General features: G+C 36.1%; 1 protein-coding gene across 2 annotated transcripts in view; it reads right to left on the bottom strand.

The window, feature by feature from the left end:
• Window positions 1-20,523, bottom strand: part of MICU1 (mitochondrial calcium uptake 1) — a 198,250-nt gene that overhangs the window by 115,771 nt on the left and 61,956 nt on the right. The window contains exons 5-6 of one of the 2 annotated variants that reach the window (XM_082855096.1): window positions 8,658-8,701; window positions 7,891-8,064 (exon numbers count right to left, since the gene is read on the bottom strand). In XM_082855096.1, coding sequence (XP_082711222.1) covers window positions 7,891-8,064; window positions 8,658-8,701 — 218 coding nt within the window. The remainder of the gene's footprint in view (window positions 1-7,890; window positions 8,065-8,657; window positions 8,702-20,523) is intronic. The other variant, XM_082855095.1, reaches the window with a different exon arrangement.

Here is a 20,523-nt window from a genome sequence, read left to right as displayed (position 1 = left end):
TATTCTTTTTTATGATTTTCTCCATGTATTTGCTGCTTTTCCATTTAAAGTTGTTGATTAGCTCAAAAAAGCAAAATGAAGTCTTTCTAAATGTTCCATCTGTTTCCCTTTAAGTCATTTTATTGAGCAAAGTACAACTAAGCAACTGCTTATCTGTATTTATTATTTAAGAAATTTCAAAAGAAAAAAAAAACTACTAATTTTTCACTTGAAGTTACTGTTGTCTCACCATCACTGCTACAGTTCAACTAGGAACATGGCATCCCTACTAAGACTATTTAAATGACCCAAGTAACTGAGTATCCATTATACAATGATTAAAACAGTTTCTTGACCTTTGGTGTGACACATAATGTTAAAACTTCCTTTTAAGTTATGCTAGGTACTACATTCTCAAGGACTTGTGCAGTGTTTGAATTGTCATATTAAAGATTTGTTAATTTAAAGTGACAGGAACTGAATCATTCTGAAGGGAGCAGGGAAAGGACATGAACATGCACTGAACCTTTGTCCCTGAAGCGTTACTATGGGTTTTGAAACATTAATTAATTTAAGGCACATGCTGCTGAGTCAGTACCTGCCAGAAATCCTGATCAGAAGATGAGAAAAAGAAAAAAAAAATAACATTGTTTGATTATATGAACAAAAACTCCCAAATCAAATATATTTATATCACAAACTATTATAACATATAAAGGACCAAATGTGATTTGGAATAAAATCACTGAACACCCGAAACAGGAAATGAGGAATACATAAAAATATTTTATATATTATCTGCTAGGTACAGTAAGACAAAACGAAACAAAAACCCAAATAACTCAATTCCTAACCTCGCTGAAATAAAACATACAATTACAGAAAAACTTCACATTACTATAAAAAGAAAACACATGAATAATTACCTATTTCTTAAAGAAAAGGGAAAGCAAACACTTAACTTTTTTCCATGGGTAGTGAAACCATTTCTTTAATTAAGGTTTCCTTTAAGGGTATGTCACTATCATTTCATGATATACTATTTATTAACTTCATGGCAAATTCATTGCTTTACCACCTATATTTAACATATAGGCAACCAAACTCAGATGAGTTTAGAGGATTAATAACTACTCTAAGGAAGAGTTCAGAATGACTACTTAGAAACAGGTCTCTTGCAAAATTATGTTGCACTAAATAAGGTACTATTCATGTTAGTAACAAAAAGCCAGCCATCATGGAGGCTGGCACTGTTGAAGCAGTTTAAGTTAGCTAATTCAGCTGGGTACCACTCCAAAGTACCTTCATATACCAAATGGTTTTAAAGATTTTTTTTCAACAAATAAACTTCACTGGCTGTGAAATAAAATTTGACCTGAACTTATCATACTTCTCAAACCAACCTTAGTAGCATGATAAAAGTTCTTGACTGAAAAATATATGCTATCGACAATTTACAAGCCCAAGGCTAGGACTGATGTGACAGAGACCCAAAGGATTTTACAGTACTGTGATGAGATGAATCACTGTGAACACAGAACAGCTCAGATATGAGAAATCAAACCAGAGGTCTCTCTTCAGTTCATAGACTAGCCATTTAATCCCGGCCAATTGCTCATTACAGAGATAGCACAAGGAGATTTTTATAGCTGATTTAACTGGAAAGGAAAGAACAACGGAGAGAGCAATTATGAAGAGCACATGCTTTTCTATAGCATTTCATACAAACCGAGAAAGAAGATAACATACATGATAGCAGCTAACTCCTTTCATAAATTGAGTAAAGTGCTGAAAGTCATGCAAAATAGCTATAATTTGTAGAGCCAGATAGTTTGCTTATTGTCCTGATTTTATAGTTACAGAAGATAATTGACACTCAGATGTTAAGTGGTCTCTTGCCCAAGGTTATCCATCAAGTATGTGGCAGTGTCCATATCTGAATACAGGATTGTCTATATCCAAAACCACATTCTCTCATCCTGCGCTATTACACACTAACAAGTACAGCAATCCATAATTTTGTATTTTTCATATTCGATGCAGAATACTTACATCTACTAACTGTTTACATGTAGCTTGTCAAATACTTAGATGCTCAAATTGGAAATCCCTTGTAAAATATTTCAGACACCAAAACCAGATTTTCTGAGGACTGCAGTGTGTTAAAGAGAACTAAAATTGCTAATTTGTAAGAAGAGAGAAAAATGAGAAAATGGTTTTAAAATAATTTAAAGAACTTTGGATGGGAAAGAAGGAAGACAAAAAAATCTGAGACTAAAAATAAAACAGGAAATTACAACAGGTGTCAAAGGATTTTCTGAAATGCTGAATCTGTACTTGATTTCATTTTGGTAATGTAATTACATTTTAAACTTTTGCTTGTCTAAAGACTAACTATAATGAGTAGCTCTATTCAAATTATTCTACATTTAACACACAACCGATCAGTATTTGAAAGAGTAAATAGTTTAGTTTGTAACAGAAATACCATTTTCTCTGCTATCTTGACTACAATGAGCCAGGATCCAGTTTTCGAAATACAGATGACACTTTTCACCTTAAGAGTGATGCCTTCGATTAAAAAAAAAAAGAAAAAACGACAGCATTTTCAAAATGCAAGTGGTGTTCATGGCATATGAGAAAACAATGGTGCAAATAACAGTGAAGTTGAAATTCTAATTTCTAAATTCAGGCATTATAATTTGTATATCTCTTGTTTTCTTCCTTTAAAATGAAACACTATGTGGTTTCTCAGGTTAATATTGGCTTCTAGCTGTACTTCATCAAAGCAGAAAAAATTAACTTCAATACTCTTACCAAAAACAACGTGAAATAGCAAGTTCTTTCTCGCACAAATAGCATTAAGTTAGTAAAATAAAAGAAATATTTGATGAGAAATTTCTATTTACAAATAGATCATACAGACAAATAGCTTAGCTATATGAAAGGTGATATAGCATGGTCCTTAAGATGGTGAACTCTAGAGCCAGACTACCAATTTGGAATCTTGGCTCCACCACTTACTAACTGTATGATCTTAGGTCAAAAAAAAAAAAAAAAAGTTACTTAACTTTTATGTACTTTAGTATCTTATTTGTAAAATAATGAAAATAGTAAGCTATCTAAAAGGGTGGCTGTGTGGATTAGAGTAATTATGTATAAACACTTAGAACAGTGTTTGGCATATTATAAACACTCAAAAAACTTCAACTATTCTTCTTTTTCATATTATTATGATTAGTAGTAGTAATAGTTCCCTCAAGAGACAAATAGAGTCAAGCATTTTTCATTTAGATTTTACTTTCAACTGGAAAAATAAACCACTGACAACCAATGAGTGGATATGTTAATGGGGTTTTTTAAAAGGGCTCAATTATCACCCCTAAAATAATATATAATTATGAAAATATTTGTGGAGAACTTCAGCACTCGAAGAACTGAAATACTTTATCCTCTTAGAATCTGTTACACTTTTTAGGGCAAATGGAAACATGGATCAAAAAGACATGGAGCAAAAATAAAAAAATTCTGCCTATACATTCACATTTATCAATAGAAAGACCTGAATAAATACATCAATTCACCAAGAATTTAGAATTGACTGGTTTCAAGTCTCTGGAAACCAAAAGAAAGAGTGAGAGAGATGTGCCCAATTAACAATGCAGAATTCATAAGAACATCAATCCTGCTATAAAAATTTGAGCAAAATTAAAGCAATTCAAATAAATGTGAAGATTCACCAAACTCTATCCTATAAGAATTTCAGCAACACCCCCCCAATTTACATTTGTTTGATCTGCAATACAATGTACTCTCAGAAGACAGGAAATCCCTCACATAACTTACTATACATGTCAAGGAGTAATAGTAATACTAGACCTTATTCCAGACTCATATTTTATCTGTGATATGAAGTAAATAATCACAACTCAAATAAAGCATTAAGAGTATTACATTGCAGGAAAAAAAAATGTGTCCACACTCCCCTTGGGGAACCACGACTTTCCCTTAAAGGGAATGGAATTTTAAACTTCACTTACCAATATTTTTAAAAGAACTTTTACCTAGTAAGCAATTAAAAGCATTTTGTTATATTAAAGCTTTGCTTTTTAACTACAGCTCCATCTTTTTTTCTGCATATCTTTTCTATTATAAACACTGTAATTGGTATTTCCTTTTCTAGACTTTGACCATACTTTTATCTCTTTCACCTCAATGTGGCCATTTCATCTTAATTTGATTTAAATTGTTTTCCTGTTCCATGTAAACAAACATTCTTGTAAGTATCATAAAGGAGATGGGAATAAAACACATGTTAATTCTTTCTCCCAAATTAGGAGAGATCCTAAGAGGACTGTAATTACAAATAATGAAAAAATTCATTCCAGAGGCAGGACTTCTGAAATGTTCAGGGAGAGGTTAGGGAAAAAGGCAACTTCATAGAAAGGAAAGAATAAAAAAAATCTATTTTCCAAAAAAAGAAATACATGGTGGAATGATAATGATGGACAATTAGTTTCAATGGGCGATTCACTGTTACTTAAAAGAAGAGTATGAACTTTAAAGTTTTTAGAAGAGAGAAGAGGACTACATCAAAGCTCTGGAATACTGGTATTCTTTGCTTAGAAACAATTTTACCCAGACCATGCAGTTTTCTACTGTAACTTAAAAAAAAAAAGGTAGGGTTTGAGATGGAGAAAGTTGTCTATTATAGGCGATAGGAACAGAAAATACAAACCATAATTTCTATATTTGGTATGCTGAGGAAAACAAGGAGAAGTAAGAGAAACAGGATAATGAAGGGTATAAACCACTTAAGATAAACCACACCAATACAGGACAGCAATTAACTGATTAAATGAACAAATATTTGACGATTATGTAAAATACAGGCTCCACTTAGAAATGGTGCTTTGTTTTATAGACCAATTATTGGATGATAAAAAATTAAACTCAGGAAAAAATATAGTTTTCATTAAAGAAATAATCTAAAATTCATGAAATAACTGCATTAACAAATCATAAGGAGAACGCATAGACAATGTAGGGAGAGAGTGCATTTCTAAAAAATCTGTGATATATTACCCTAAAACAAAAGCCAGACCATATTTTGTATTATCATCTATATACTAGTGCTAACACTCTATTTATAATAATTTTCAAATATCCTCTAATAGAAAATCTGAACTCTTTCAAGCTTTGAAGTTTTTAAACTTTTAAACATATTCTGAATATTTTTACAAATATCATTTAACTACAAAATATATTCTTAAAACCAAAGGTCACTGACTATAGCTTCTTTATATTGAAATACGCCTGTGTTAGTAGATGGTAGATAGTGAAATGCATAAATGATGCAAGTGCCAATAACAAGGTACTGCAAGACTCTTCTACAAAGGAAATTGCTAAGCATCCTTAAAGGATTAGCATACATTAACATAAGGCAGTGATAAGCTCTGGAAAAAGATCTTCCCCCAAATTCAACAGCTGCTTAATCAAATTCAGTTTCACAGACTATCAGTTGAAACAGGAATGTTTCATTTACTTCTTGAGAATTTTCTAGTCAAAAAGAATAGGAGAAAAGATGACAAGTATCAAAGTAAGAAATAACTGTTCAATTATTTGTCAATATCAGTTGGGCCATTCTTTTCTACTTTGTATCTGGAGTTTATATGAAATTCAAGTACAAATGAGAAAACACCCCAGGAAGATGATACTACTTCTACATTTGTTCTTGCTTTCAATGACAAAAGCATTAAAGTGCAATTCAACTAGAAGGCAATAAAATAAGCTAGTGTTTCTTACTGGTCAAATGATGGACTTAATTAAATGGTGTGCCTAATGTTAAAACAATGGGGGGAATAAGAGGATGAGAATAAATATTTCTCTAAGCAATTTATAACTAGTTCATCTTCCAAGTTGAAAAAAAAGAGAGCGAGAGAGAAAGAAAATTATCCATTAAAAAAATCAAAGTAAGTTTGAAAGGAAATTCCTCGAGGGTGTTAACTTTCTACTAATTTCTAATCATCATGCATGAAATTTACTATAATTGCCATGTACATCTGTTTTTTCAACAGGATATTATCTTAGGAGTTATATACTCTGGAAACTGCTACTCAAGAATTGAGATTTTCTGATTGGGAAAACGAAAGAGTCATGAAGATCCAAAGGAAAATAAGATCGACAGTTGAATAAGCATTGATTCTTATAATTATCGAGTGAAGAACTTGATGCATGGCAAAAACCCCTGGAAAAACTACTAAACTGATTAAACACTGAATGAAATTTGTACTCTTCATTATATAAGATTTAAGAACAGTATAGAAACTACTTTCTTAGACTTCATATGAAATAAAAGGCAATTCATAAAGATATAAACTAGAGGTGAACTAAGTTTAAGAATCCTATTTAGGAAACATAACCTTCACTCCAAAACAAAACCTTAATAAATATATTTGATAGAAATTAATACAGGACTTAAATGAAGAACCTGGCAAAGGAATTAAACATGCATATCACAACATGGATGAAAGGGAAATCTGTGCACTCTGCTAGGGGAACAAGCTATCTGGCTCAGGGTCACTGGCTCAGTTTTATACCTCCTTATATAAGTATCCCATTCCTCTATTTGCTTTCAGAACCCGTTCCCCTGGATGAAGTCAACTTTCATATGCCTGACTTTCATGTAGGTCATACTTTCAAATATTATACATTAATATCCTTAAATCTTGCCTTTCCTACTCTGATTTCAGAATTTTATGCTTCAGTGCATAAACACTTGCAACTATAATCTGCTAAGATTGCCTTCCAAACATAGAAGCACTGCCATTTCTGTTTCCATAGCAAGATGGGTACACAAATACTTTATGTTTTACTGCATTTTACTCTTGCTATTTCATAAAAATGAGTGGAAATCAAAAAAAATGCAAATGGCACAAATGATAAGAAATGTAGAGCTCATAAATTTAATACAATTGAAACAAACGTGGAGCTCATCAGTCATGCCAAAAGTTGCAAATTTTTAGGATCAAGTGGACAGGTACTGGCCAAAACAGGAAAAAATTAAACAGCACATATGAAACATGAGTTACCATTAGGACTTTTATATTCGGGAGCTCTCTAGGAATGGAAATTCCCCTTTTAACATGTAAAGTTGCTGTTTAACTTGCACATATTCAACTTCTTTACATGCTTTCAGGTTTATGAGAGAGGACTGAATTCTCATGCTACTCTGGATTCCTTCAGTAGCCAAAAAAAAAAAAAGTGATCTATAAAATTGATTTTGCAATAAGATATTAGTGGCATAATGAGTCATACTTCCAAGAAATATGTGATTAACTGATTTTCTTCCAAGTCATCAAACATTTATTGATTACCTCTTATGTGCCAGGCATGCTCTGGACTCTGAGTGACATAAAGACAGATAAGACAGGGACCTAACCTGCCAAAGACTCTGAAATCAGAGCCTGACATCAATGTCTGCAGCAACTCCTCACATGGATAAGGTATTTTATCATACATAAAGCAGAGACACCAAGGATCAGAGAGAAGATTGGTCTGTCCCAAAGCAGAGCCAGGACTCTAAACCTGGGTCTCCTAACATCTAAATGCCCTTTTTGTTCATGCTTTCTTTTAGAATATGTGACTTTAAAAAGAGGATACCCACAGATGGAGGCACGGTGCCACCTGAATAGAAAAGGTAATTTTTAGGCTGGAAGCCTTGGCTGAGATCTCGCAGCTCTTAAGGCAGCCACTCATTCCTTCTACTTGTGCAAAAGACCTTAGCACTTATATCTTCACCTTACCAGTACATGTAGTTTTACATAAGGATGCAGGATTGACACATTCCTGCAAGATCAGTCCCTACTAACCCTGACTTCTACCCACCTAGACCCTTGTTTGTAATCCTGCCTTTTCCAGCCACTTCATCATTTTCCTTCTGATTTCCTTCTCTTTAAGCTTTGTAGAGCCATCCCTGACTCGCTCTTCTTCCTTCTGCGCTTTCTTCCTCCTCTTTAAAATTGACCTTTTACTTTTCTTTCTGACCCTGTGTAATATTTTCTTTTTCTTTTTGGAGAATTCAGCCTGAAAGGGGTAAACATGTTTAACTGACTGCTTTGAGATAATAAAATTTAAAGTTTTATTTTCTATACTAAATGATTTATTATATGATTTATTCAGGCATAAAATAAAGAATTGAAAGTAAGTATAATGCAAATTTATATGCAATTTGGGGTGCTCTTCATAATTGTTATAAAGCTGTAAGGACTTCTGTAATTTTCTAGTTAGGATTATTGCTATATACTATCAAAGCCTAAGGAAGGTCAAATCAGATAGGTGTTTTTATAAGAAATGTAAATGTAATATTGGGGGGCTTGTTAACCTTTATAATGGCTATTGAATTAAAATTCAAATGTCAACATACACTGAATTAGCCCTTAATATATACAGCGGGTAACCCATCAGTATTACCCTATACGGAAAAACACAGAAGAGCCTTCTGCTTGATTTTTTTCTGTAGAAGCATCTGAAGCACTTACAGGCCTCCCAATCTAAACAACTAACTTTTTTGATAAGACAAACAGGTATTCAGAAATTTCTCACAAATAATTCTAGAGGAACTTAAAAATCTTCTTAGTAAACAACAGGATATATACGTTGTATCATAGTTCACTCACCTTTCCATCAAAGCGTTTTATTGTATATTGATCCAGACCCAAGTCTGTAAAAGAGAAAAAAACAATACTTAGTCACTGATTATAACTCAGGTGAAACATATGAAATGACAGCTCTGTTTTGTTTCCAATCATTCAATTAAATGTACTAGATGGTTTAGCCACAACATTATTCAAAGTCCATATAAATGAAAATTTTGTCCCACAAAGTGTCAGTGCTAAAAGATACCAACCTTTTATTTTATATATGAGAATATGAAGCTCTGAGATAAAGAGGGTAAAAGTTCATGAGCAAACCTATTCAACAGTAGAGCCAAACTAGAACCCTGGACTCTTCCCAAGGTGATGTTCTTTTCCATTACATCAAAATGATATATATTACCTCTACACAAGGTGAGGGATATTAGTTTAATCTGAATGCATAATAATTTTTTGTATAAAGTTAAAGAGAGAAGACTTTAATATCAGAAGACATTTTGCAACACACCTAAACAGATAAATAGACCATCTCAATATTACTTTTTAAAGGTGGGTTAAGGGATTTCCCTGGTGGTCCAGCGGCTAAGACTCCGTGCCCCCAATGCAGGGGGAAAGAGTTTGATCCCTGGTCAGGGAACTAGATCCCACATTCCACAACTAAAGATCCTGCATGCTGCAAGTAAAGATCCCACATGCCGCAACGAAGATCCTGCGTGCTACAACTAAGACCTGGCACAGCCAGATAAATAATAAATTAAATAAATAAATAATAAATAAATAAATAATAAATAAAGGTGGGTTAAATAATAAATTTAACCTTGGGAATCCCTAGCATTGTGAAATCCTAAGCACTATGAAAGATAAAAGCAAGTATATTAAGTGCTCCTGAGTGCTGGGATTTTCTGTCTTTGCTGACTGCTTTATCCCAGTACTTGGAACAGTGGTTGATCAATAAATACCTAAAAAAAAATTGAATGAGTAAGATACAATCCCTGCCCTGAAGAGTCACAATTCAGTAAGAAAGACATATACATATAGTAATATTACAAGGAAGGATACAATGAGTTCAATAAGAGGGTGGTGTGGGAGTTTTTAAAGTGGAGAAATCAGTTCCCAATTACACTTATTTTTCTTGCATAATTACTCAGTTCTTTTCTTTCAGTTCTCACTTTATTCATGCCAGTTCAGACCCTTACCTCATTATGCCCAGAGTACTACAAAGATAGGATTATCACTGCTCCCAAAGGAAGCTTTTTGCATTTCTGCTTCCACACATTTGGTTACACATGCTCCTTATCTAAAATATGCTTCACCTTCTAGAAGCCTGCCCTGAACAAAATGAACCACTGACTGAAAAAGAAAGAGATAAGTCAGCAAAAAGGAAAATTTAAAAACAAATCTAATTTGAAACCTCACAGATACTCAAAAAGATACCAGTCATAAAGGTAGAACATGCTTCTATGATAAGAGAACAGAAAACAAGAAAGAGTTGTAGACAATTAAAACTATGATTGCCTATCTCCCCCCTATTTCTTAATATACTGTCAAAAGATTAGGAAAAGGTTATCTCAGGACCCCTGCCAAAAAGACAACAGGATGGAAAACAGAAGAGAGAATTATAGAGAAACAGAGACTCAATACAAGATCTTATGTCATACAAGACCTTTTCTCATTCAGAAATAGGTAAGAAATAATCCAAAAAGTATTACCAGAAAATTTCTCAGAGCTGAAGAGTGACACAAATTAAAGAACTTATTTAAGCAAAATGAACAAAACCTACTTGTAATCCAGTTGTATGCTTGTAAAATTTTAGAATACCAAGAAAAAGAAAATCCTCAGAATTCCCAGAAAAAAACCTTCCTAGTCCTTTAAAAAGGAATGAGAATTAGTCTAGGATCAGATATCTCATGAGTAAAACCTGGTACATCAACTAAGGGAAATATATGCTTACTAATTAGAGCAACACTGTCCAACAGAAATATAATGTGAGCAATAAATGTAAGCCACATGTATAATTAAACATTTTCTAGGGGCTTCCCTGGTGGCACAGTTGTTGAGAATCTGCCTGCCAATGCAGGGGACACGGGTTTGATCCCTGGTCTGGGAAGATCCCACATGCCACGGAGCAACTAAGTCTGTGCGCCACAACTACTGAGCCTGCGCTCTAGAGCCTGTGAAGCCACAACTACTGAGCCCACGTGCCACAACTACTGAAGCCCACGCGCCTAGAGCCCATGCTCCACAATGAGAGAAGCCACCACAATGAGAAGCCCGTTCACTGCAACGAAGAGTAGCCCCCGCTCGGCGCAACTAGAGAAAGCCCACGCTCAGCAATGAAGACCTAACACAGCCAAAAATAAATAAATAAATAAATTTATTTTAAAAAAAAAATTCTAACAGCCACCTTTAAGAAAGCAAATAGAATGTATAACTGATTCACTTTGTTATAAAGCAGAAACTGACACATGATTGTAAAGCAATTATACTCTAATAAAAATGTTAAAAAGAAAGCAAATAGAAACAGGTAAAATTAATTTTAATAATACATTTTATTTAAATGAATATATCCAAAATAGCATCATTTCAACATGTAATCAATATAAAACTTACTGAAATATTTCATATTACTTTTTACAATAAGTTTTCAAAATCTGGTGTCTATTTTACAATTATAGCACATCTCAGTTCAGACTAGCTACATTACAAGTTATTATCGTAATATCCAAAAGAACTCAAAAGTTAAAAAATATTAAAGTGATTGCTTCTGTGACATAACTGGGAGGGTGGAGAAATTGGAACAGATCTGTGTTTTTCATTAAGTGTTCTTCACTATAGTTTGGAAAATATTTTACCATGTGCATCTGCCAAATAAAGGAGGGGCATGTAAGGACAGCCTGGCATGTAGTGAGAATTCCTTCATTTAAAAGCAAATACAGGGACTTCCCTGGTGGTTCAGTGGTTAAGACGTCATGCACCCAATGCAGGAGGCCAAGGTTCGATTCTTGGTTGGGGAACTAAGATACCACATACCGCAACTAAGCCTGTGCGCTGCAACTACTGAGCTCGTGTACTCTAGAGCCCACGTGCCACAAGGAAGACCCAGAGCAGCCTAAATAAATAAATAGAAGCAAATACAGACATAAAGTAGGCCAAGAGATTCATAATTTCAAGTTGGAAGAAATGATTATTTCATCTTATTATATTTAGATTTCTTTACCTGTCAAATGAAGCAGATGGTTGGATTAGATCAATTCTTAACATGGTTGGGGATGGAGTGTGGAAAGTGTGGATGGATTAAAGAATTCATGCTATCCTTACTCACTACTCCTCTTGAGATTCTAATAGGGCAAATTATTGGGGGAGGGAGAGTATGGAGAAAGAAAGGAAAAAACACAGCATGTGTAGTTTGAAAATATAATCAAATGACTATCCTTCCATTTCTCCACCCTCATTCTTTGGGTCCCAGCTTAGAAACACTGGATGTTATGCCGTTTTCCCTAGGGTGCTTTCTATGAATCTCAGACTTCTCTTCAAAGAACTCTCACAGTCATTTAATGCTGACACTATCTCCCCCTTTTCATTAATGAGAAAGCTGACGCTCAAAAGGATTAAACGATTGTTTCTGATTTTAAGTCTAACAATCTTTTTAAATAGTGGCAGTTGCCTGTCTTTTTGAATCCATGACAAAAATAATGTAAACATGCAGAAATACTATAAGAATAGTCTCAGTTTAAGCTTCAGAGTGAATATCTAAAAGGAGGCTTATTTTAAAGATGATAGCTACTCATTTTGCCAAAAGAAAAAAGTGAAACAATCAAATATGTCATTTTGATATCTATAAATTAGAGCTTAGGTAAATGGAAGCTCTATACAATTTTACTTAAGAAGTCCCAGCTATCTCTCAAAAATTTAGAGATTCATTTTTTCAGTTTAATACTAGAATTTATCCTAAAAATTGTACCCAAAGAATACCCTAAAATTTTATTAAAATAATTATATTTTCAGCTTATGTAAGTCAGCAAAAGTACAGTTCATCAGGTATGAGATAATTTTTTTTTTTAATCGAACTGCTGAAAACCAACGACAAAGAAAAAAATCTTTGAAGCAGCCAGTTTAAAGTGCTGAAAGAAAAGAACTTCAACCCAGAATTCTTTATTTAGTGAAAATATTCTTCAAGAATGAAGACAAAGGGCTTTCCTGGTGGCGCAGTGGTTGAGAGTCTGCCTGCCAATGCAGGGGACACGGGTTCGTGCCCAGGTCCGAGAAGATCCCACATGCCGCGGAGCGGCTGGGCCCGTAAGCCATGGCTGCTGAGCCTCCATGTCTGGGAGAGGCCACAACAGTGAGAGGCCCGCGTACCGCAAAAAAAAAAAAAAAAAAAAAAAAGTATGAAGACAAAATAAAAATGTTCTCAGATGAAGGAAAACGTAGAAGATTCATCACCATCAGAACTGCTCTAACAGATGTTCTATCCTTCAAGGCAGAAGAAAATGATACCAGAAGAAAGTATGGAACTTAAGGAATAAATAAAGAGCAACAGAAGTAGCTAATATCTAGATATATATATAACAGACTAGTTTGATGGTTGAAATAAAAACTTAAAACAATGTCTGGCAGAGTTTTCAACATATGTAGATGTAATACATATGACACTACACCATAAACTGGGGAGAAATCTTTATAGTGGTTAGATATCTATATTCCACTTGAAGTGGTAAAATTATAAATTCTCAGCAAACTGTGAAAAGTTAACTATGTATATTATAATCCCAATAGCAACCATTAAATTAAAGATACACAAAGAAGTATCGTCAAACCCCCTGCCAAAATCAATTAAAATGAAATATTAAAAAAATCTTCAAATAATCTGAAAAGAAGGCAGGGAAGGGGTAAAAGAGGAACATAAAAAAGGGAAAACAAATAATAAAATTTGTTAAATTTAGGTAGACCTAAATTTAAACATATCAACAGTTACATTAAATATAAATCATCTAAACACATTAATTAATAAAAGGTAAAAACTGTCATATTGGATAAAAAACATGATCCAACTATATGTTGTCCATAAGAAACCCATTTTAAATACAATGATATAGGTATGGTTACAAGTAACACGATGGAAAAAGATATATCATGAAAAATGAATCAAAAGAAAGACTGAGTGGCTACATATCAGACTATGTGGACTTTAGAGCAAAAAATATATATATATTAGCAAGGATAAAGAGGGTCAATTATATAATGATAAGAGGGTCAATTCACCATGAAGCTAGAATAATCCTAAGTGTGTATTCACCTAATAAGAGTTTCAAAATATTTGAAGCAAAAACTGATACAATGGAAAAGATAAATAGACAAATCCACAAATAAAGTCAGAGATCGACATCCTTCTCTCAATAATTGACAGAGAAAGGAAACAGATAATCAGTAAGGATATGGAAGACAGAAAGATGGGCTGCCTGGGACTTGCCTGGGAAAAAGTGGGAAGGCAGGATTACAAATGGGTATGAAAACATTCTAGAGGGTGATGAATATGTTCATTATATTGATTGTGCTTATGGTTTCACTAGCATATACATGAGATTAGTATATCAAAACTCATCAAACACTTTAATTAATGCAGATATTCTATGTTAATTATACCTTAATAAATCAGTAAAAAGAAAGAGACAGTACAAACAACCAAGGAGAAGAATGGTATGTTTGAGAATATTGACACCTTCTGTATATTAAAAATTATCAGAAACAAAATAAAAAGATGGGCCACAGACTAGGAATAAATATCTGCTATATGGCAGACTCCAATAGAGAACACACATAATACTTTTACTAATCAAAAAGAAATCAAGGCTTCCCTGGTGGCACAGTGGTTGAGAGTCCGCCTGCCGATGCAGGGGATGTGGGTTCGTGCCCCGGTCCGGGAAGATCCCACATGCCACGGAGTGGCTAGCCCGTAAGCCATGGCCGCTGAGCCTGCGCGTCCGGAGCCTGTGCCTCGCAACGGGAGAGGCCACAACAGTGAGAGGCCCGCATACCACAAAAAAAAAAAAAAAAAGAAATCAAATAGAAAAGTGAGTAGAGAAGATAAATAGGCAATTCATACACATGGCAATGTGAACAGCCAATAAACATTTGGAGATAAGCCTTACTGGTTACTAATGAAATGCAAAACAAAACCAGATACAATAATTTCCATCAGATTGCTAAAAATTTAAGTCTGATAATACCATGTCTTGGCAGGAATGCAAAGGAGGAAACTCATACATTCCTGGAGAAAATAAAAATTATTTTATCCACTCTGGGAATCAATTTGGCAATGTTTAGCAAATTTGAAGAGGGTATCCTACAGGCCAGCAAGTCCAACTTCCAGGTATACATGTTGAAAATAACTTTTTGTAAATATGCACCAGGAGACATACAGAAGAATGTTCACTTCAGTATGGTTTACAACAGAAAAAACACTGGCATGTTAGATTTTTGTTCTCAAATCTTCACTTCCTCCTCCTTGACCTCTGTGGAAAATCCCTTAACTTTGGGCTTAGCCATGTAATTTGCTTTGGCCAATGGGATACTGGCAATTATGACATGACTCAATCCTTAAAATGGACTTCTGACATTGGCTTGCTTTCTTGCACCTCTGCCAACAGTATGAGAGGATAATATCCCAGATAGCCCTTTGGTTTAAAAAGGATGAGAAACATATAGAACAAACTAACAAATCTGACAAAACCATCAAGCAGAGATGACCTAGACCAGATTAGCCAGCCCCTAGACTATCTAAGCAAGGCCAGCTGAGATCAACAGAGCACACCCTTTGTGACCTGCAGATGCATGAGGTAAATAAATGCTTGTGTTTTATGCCACTGACATTTTGTATGGCTGTTTGTTATACAGCAATAGCTGACTGACAAAATTGGAAGTGTTCATCTACATGGACATGGGTAAATTAAATACTGGCATATTTATACAAGTTTAAACAACTGATATACACAACTATATAGCAGTGAAAATAAGAGAACAACAGCTACCTGTGTCAACAAAAACACACATATAAACATAATATTTAACATATAAAAAAAGCATGGGAAACGTAGCAGCTTGAAAAGGCTAAGTTATGCTACAGTAACAACTTTAAAATCTCAGTGGCTTACAACAAGGAAGGTTTTATATAGTGCTCATGCTACCTATCTATCATACTGGCTACAGCTCTGCTTCACATGGTATTGAATCTGGGATCCAGGCTGACAGGGCAGCAACCTCTATTTGGAACATAGCAGAGGTAAAAGAGAACACAGCAAATCACAAACTGACTATTAAAGCTCTTGCTTGAACATAGTGTATATAGTTTCTGCTCACATTTCATTGGTCAGAGGAAATCACATGGTTAGGTCCAAACTCAATGCTAGGAGATGAATACAATCATTCCCTGGGGAAGGACAGTGGATATACGTGAATGTTATAGTCTTCATCAAGAATGATAAACACCAGGGACTTCCCTGGTGGCACAGTGGTTAAGAATCCACCTGCCAATGCAAGGGACATGGGTTCAAGTCCAGGAAGATCCCACATGCCAGGGAGCAAGTAAGCCTGTGCACCACAGCTACTGAGCCTGCGCTCTAGAGCCCACAAGCCACAACTAGTGAAGCCCCCGTGCCACAACTACTGAAGCCCATGTGCCTAGAGCCTGTGCTCTGCAACAAGAGAAGCCTGAGCACCACAATGAAAAGTAGTGCCCGCTCACTGCAACTAGAGAAAGCGATCAACGAAGACCCAACGGATCAACGAAGACCCAATGCAGCCAAATATAAAAATAAATAAATAAATAAGAATGATAAACACCAAATTAAGGACAGTGGTATCAGGAACCAGGGGCAGAGACCCTTATTTCTTACTATAAGAAACCCTTGTTTCTTATTATTCCACAAGAAGTCAGCAAATATTTTTTTGTAAAAGGCCAGATAGTAAATATTTTAGGCTTTGTGGGCCACTTATAGTCTCTATTGGAACTCCTCAACTCTACTATCATAGTACAAAAGCTGCCATGGACAATACATAATGAATGAGTTCCAATAAAACTCTTTTTATGGACACTGAAATTTGAGTTTCATGTAATTTTCAAGCAGCACAAAATATTCCTCATGTGATTTATTTTTTTTAATGTAAAAAATATTCTCTGCTCATGGGCCATGCAGAAACAGGGAAGTTCACTGTAGCTGACCAACACCTCCTCTATACTCAGCATCACTGCAGGAAATTAAAATAAAGGATACATGCACCCCAATGTTCACTGCAGCACTATTTACAATAGCCAAGTCACGGAAACAACCTAAATGTCCAACGATAGATGAGTGGATAAAGAAGATGTGGTACATATATACAATGGAATACTACTCAGCCATAAAAAGGAACAAAATTGGGTCATCTGTAGAGATGTGGATGGCCCTAGAGTCTGTCATACAGATTGAAGTAAGCCAGAAAGAGAAAAACAAATATCGTGTATTAACATATATATGTGGAATAAAATGGTATAGATGAACCTATTTGTAGGGCAGGAATAGAGACGCAGACATACAGAACGGACATGTAGACACAGTGGGGAGAAGGGGAGGGTGGGACGAATTGGGAGATTAGGTTTGACATAAATACACTACCATGTGTAAAATACACAGCTAGTGGGAACCTGCTGTATAGCACAGGGAGTGCAGCTCGGCGCTCTGTGACAACCTAGATGGGTGGGATGGGGGGGGTGGTTGGAGGGAGGTCCAAGAGGGAGGGGATATAGGTATACATATAGGTGATTCATGTCATTGTACAGCAGAAAGTAACACAACATTGTAAAGTAATTTTACTCCAATAAAATTTTTTTTTAATAAAATAAAAGTAGAAGACAAGGTTCTTGTATGGAAGGAACTTACCTTGTTGGGGCAAAAACATTAGAACAAAATTGTTTCAAAAATACATTCATTGTATATACTTTCATGTGTTTCTTGTTACTTAATAGTGCCCTTTCATTTCAGCTTAAAGAAGTCCCTTTCACATTTCTTGTAAGGCCAGTCTAGTGATAAAAAATTCCTTTAGCTTTTGCTTGTCTGAAAAACTCTCTCTCCTTCAATTCTGAAGGGCAACTTTGCTGGGTAAAGTATTCTTGGCTGGCATTTTTTTCTTTCAGTACTTTGAACATACCATGCCACTCCCTCTGGCTTACAAAGTTTCTGCTGAAAAATCTGCTGATAGTCTTATAGGGGTTCCCTTGTATGTAACAAGTTGTTTGTCTCTTCTTGCTTGCAAGGAGTCTCTCCTTGCCTTTAACTTTTAACACTTTAATTATGTGTCTTGGTGTGGGTCTCTTTGGGTTCATCTTTTTTAGAATTTCCTGGGCTCCTGGATCTGGATGTCTGTTTCCTTCCCCAGGTTAGGGGAGTTTTCAGACATTATTTCTTCAAGTAAGTTTTCTACCCCTTTCTCTTTTCTCCTTCTGGAACCCCCATAATGTGACTGTTGGTCTGTTGATGTTTTCCCATAAGTCCCTTAAGCTATCTTGACTCTTTTTCTTTTTTTCTTTTTGCTGCTCTGACTGGATAAGTTCCACTGTCCTCAAGTTCACTGATCCTTTCTTTCACTTCATCTAGTCTGCTATTGAACCTCTCTACTGTATTTTTCAGTTCAGTTATTGTTTTTCCATTCTGTGGCTTCTATTTGGTACTTTCATGTATTTTCTATCTCTCTGTTGAAATTCTCACTTTATTCATGCATTGTTCCTGTGAGCTTGCTAAGCATTTTTATAACCGTTATTTTGAACTCTTTATCAAGTAAGTCACTTATCTCAATTTTATTAAGGTCTTTTTTTGAGGTTTTATCTTGTTCTTTTGTTCAGAACATATTCCTCTATTTCTTCACTTTTTGTAACTGAGTTGGTTTCTAGGCATTAGATAAAACAGCCACCTCTCCCAGTCTTGAAGGAGTGGCCTCGTGGGGAAGCTGAACCTTATTCAACCCTGCCCTAGCTCTTGGTTGTCCCTCAAGCCTCTGTGATTGTCCAAGTAGCCTACTTTATTCTTGGAGGCTCCCAGTAGTTGAGGCTCCTACTTTGCTCTTAGAGGCTCCCAGTAGTGCCAAGAGCCATCAGTGTCCCAACAGGGAGGATCTCAGTCAGCACCTAGATTCAGGCTGACTGGAAGCCAACACTCAGGCAGCAGTTTTTAAAGTATGCAAATAAACTTCTTTCAGGAGAAGGCTGGGAGATGAGTGTTTGTTTGATTCCTCTACACTGAGCCCTGGGGTGATAGCCAGTTAAGAACTGTTACTTTGTTTGCTACCACCTATGGAATCCATGAACACAAGCCCCACTGGTCACCAGAGCCAAGCTATCAAGGGATGTGTCCTCTGGGTGGCAGCCACAAAAGCTGGGGAGCCAGACATGTACACAAGCTCCTTTTACATAGATACCAGCAACCTGGGTCAGGGCAGAGGGAGGGCACAAAAATGATGCTCACTGGCCTCCCCAGTCTCTGGAGAGGACTGTAGTCAGACCATAGATATGTGTTTAATTAGAAGCCTGCCCCTCAGGCCACAGCTATAAAGATAAGTTAATAAGCCTCTTTTACAGAACAATTGGGGTATATTTCATGCTGGTTATCTGTGCTGTGCCCTGGGAATGGGATAACCAGTTAAGAATTGTTTCTCCATTTGTTACAGTCCTACGGGACCCCGAGAACGTAAGCCCCAGTGGCCACCAGAGCCAAGTGATCAAGGGATGTGTCCTGGGCGCCAGCTGCAAAAGTCAGTACGCCAGACATGTACACAAATTCCCTTCTGGGAGATACCAGTGACCTCAAGCAAGGCAGAAAGATACGCAAAGATGGCTCCCACTGGCCTCTGCAGTCTTCGGAGAGTATTTCAGCAGGCATTCAGATGTGTTTTATACCAGAAGCCTGCCCCTTAGGCCAAAGGCTCAAGGCAAGCAAATGGGCCTCTTTCACAGAAACACTGGAGGTGTGTTTCAGTCTGCTGTCTCTGTGCTGTGCCCTGATGGTGGTAGCCAGTTAAGAATGGTTTCTCTGTTTGTTACAGAGCCCACCAGCCTGTCTTTGGAGAATATTTCAGTAGGCCCCTAGATATGTGTTAAATTAGATGTCTGCCCCTCAGGCCAATGCTTTAAGATAAGCAAATAGGTCTCTTTCACAGAAAGACTGGGCACTTTTCACTCAGCTGCCTTTGCACTGGGCCCTGTGGGGCAGCCGGGCATGAGCACTCTATGCTCCCCAGTTCACTATAGCCTTGTGGGTCTTGTAGATGCAAGCCTCTTCGGCTTTCAAACCTAGATGCTCTGGGGGCTCATCTCTCAGGTGTAGGTCTCAAAAGCTGGCATGCCAGATTGAGGTTCAAACCTCCTGCTCCTCAGATAGAAGCTCAGGTCTGTGAGTTCTCTCCTGACCACTGGTTACTGTAACAGGGGTAGAGTTTATGGTGAAATTGTGTCTCGGCCTCTTCTATCTGTTTGGTTTTGGGTTTTTTCTCATTTGCCTGATGTGTAGGAGTTGTAGATTTGGTGTGTCTGTGGGAGGAGGTGAGCTCAGGATCCTCCTACACCACCACCTTGAACCAAAACCACTGTATATAATCGAGTGTAAAATTATGTGTCTCAAACTAAAAGTGCTCTAGTAAGAGTATCACTAAGGGCATGACTCATCCTAGAGAGAATATGGAGTCGAGGACAAGTAAATCACAGTATGATCTGTGTTTCCCCTTTTCACATCCTTTTTGTCTTCCATGAGACAAAATCAGATCAAGATGAATAGGTCAGCCAGTGGGATATGGTGGAAAGGAAACAGAGATCCTCTTTGCTCTGACGAAAGCTCAAGTATGCTTTGCCTGACAAAAGCTTAAGATT

Source organism: Leucopleurus acutus (genome assembly GCF_964270905.1).
Source record: "Leucopleurus acutus genome assembly, chromosome: 14".
NCBI classification, from domain to species: domain Eukaryota; kingdom Metazoa; phylum Chordata; class Mammalia; order Artiodactyla; family Delphinidae; genus Leucopleurus; species Leucopleurus acutus.
The sequence above is the reverse complement of the archived record's forward strand: the minus strand, read 5'-3'. Positions and strand labels throughout refer to the sequence as shown.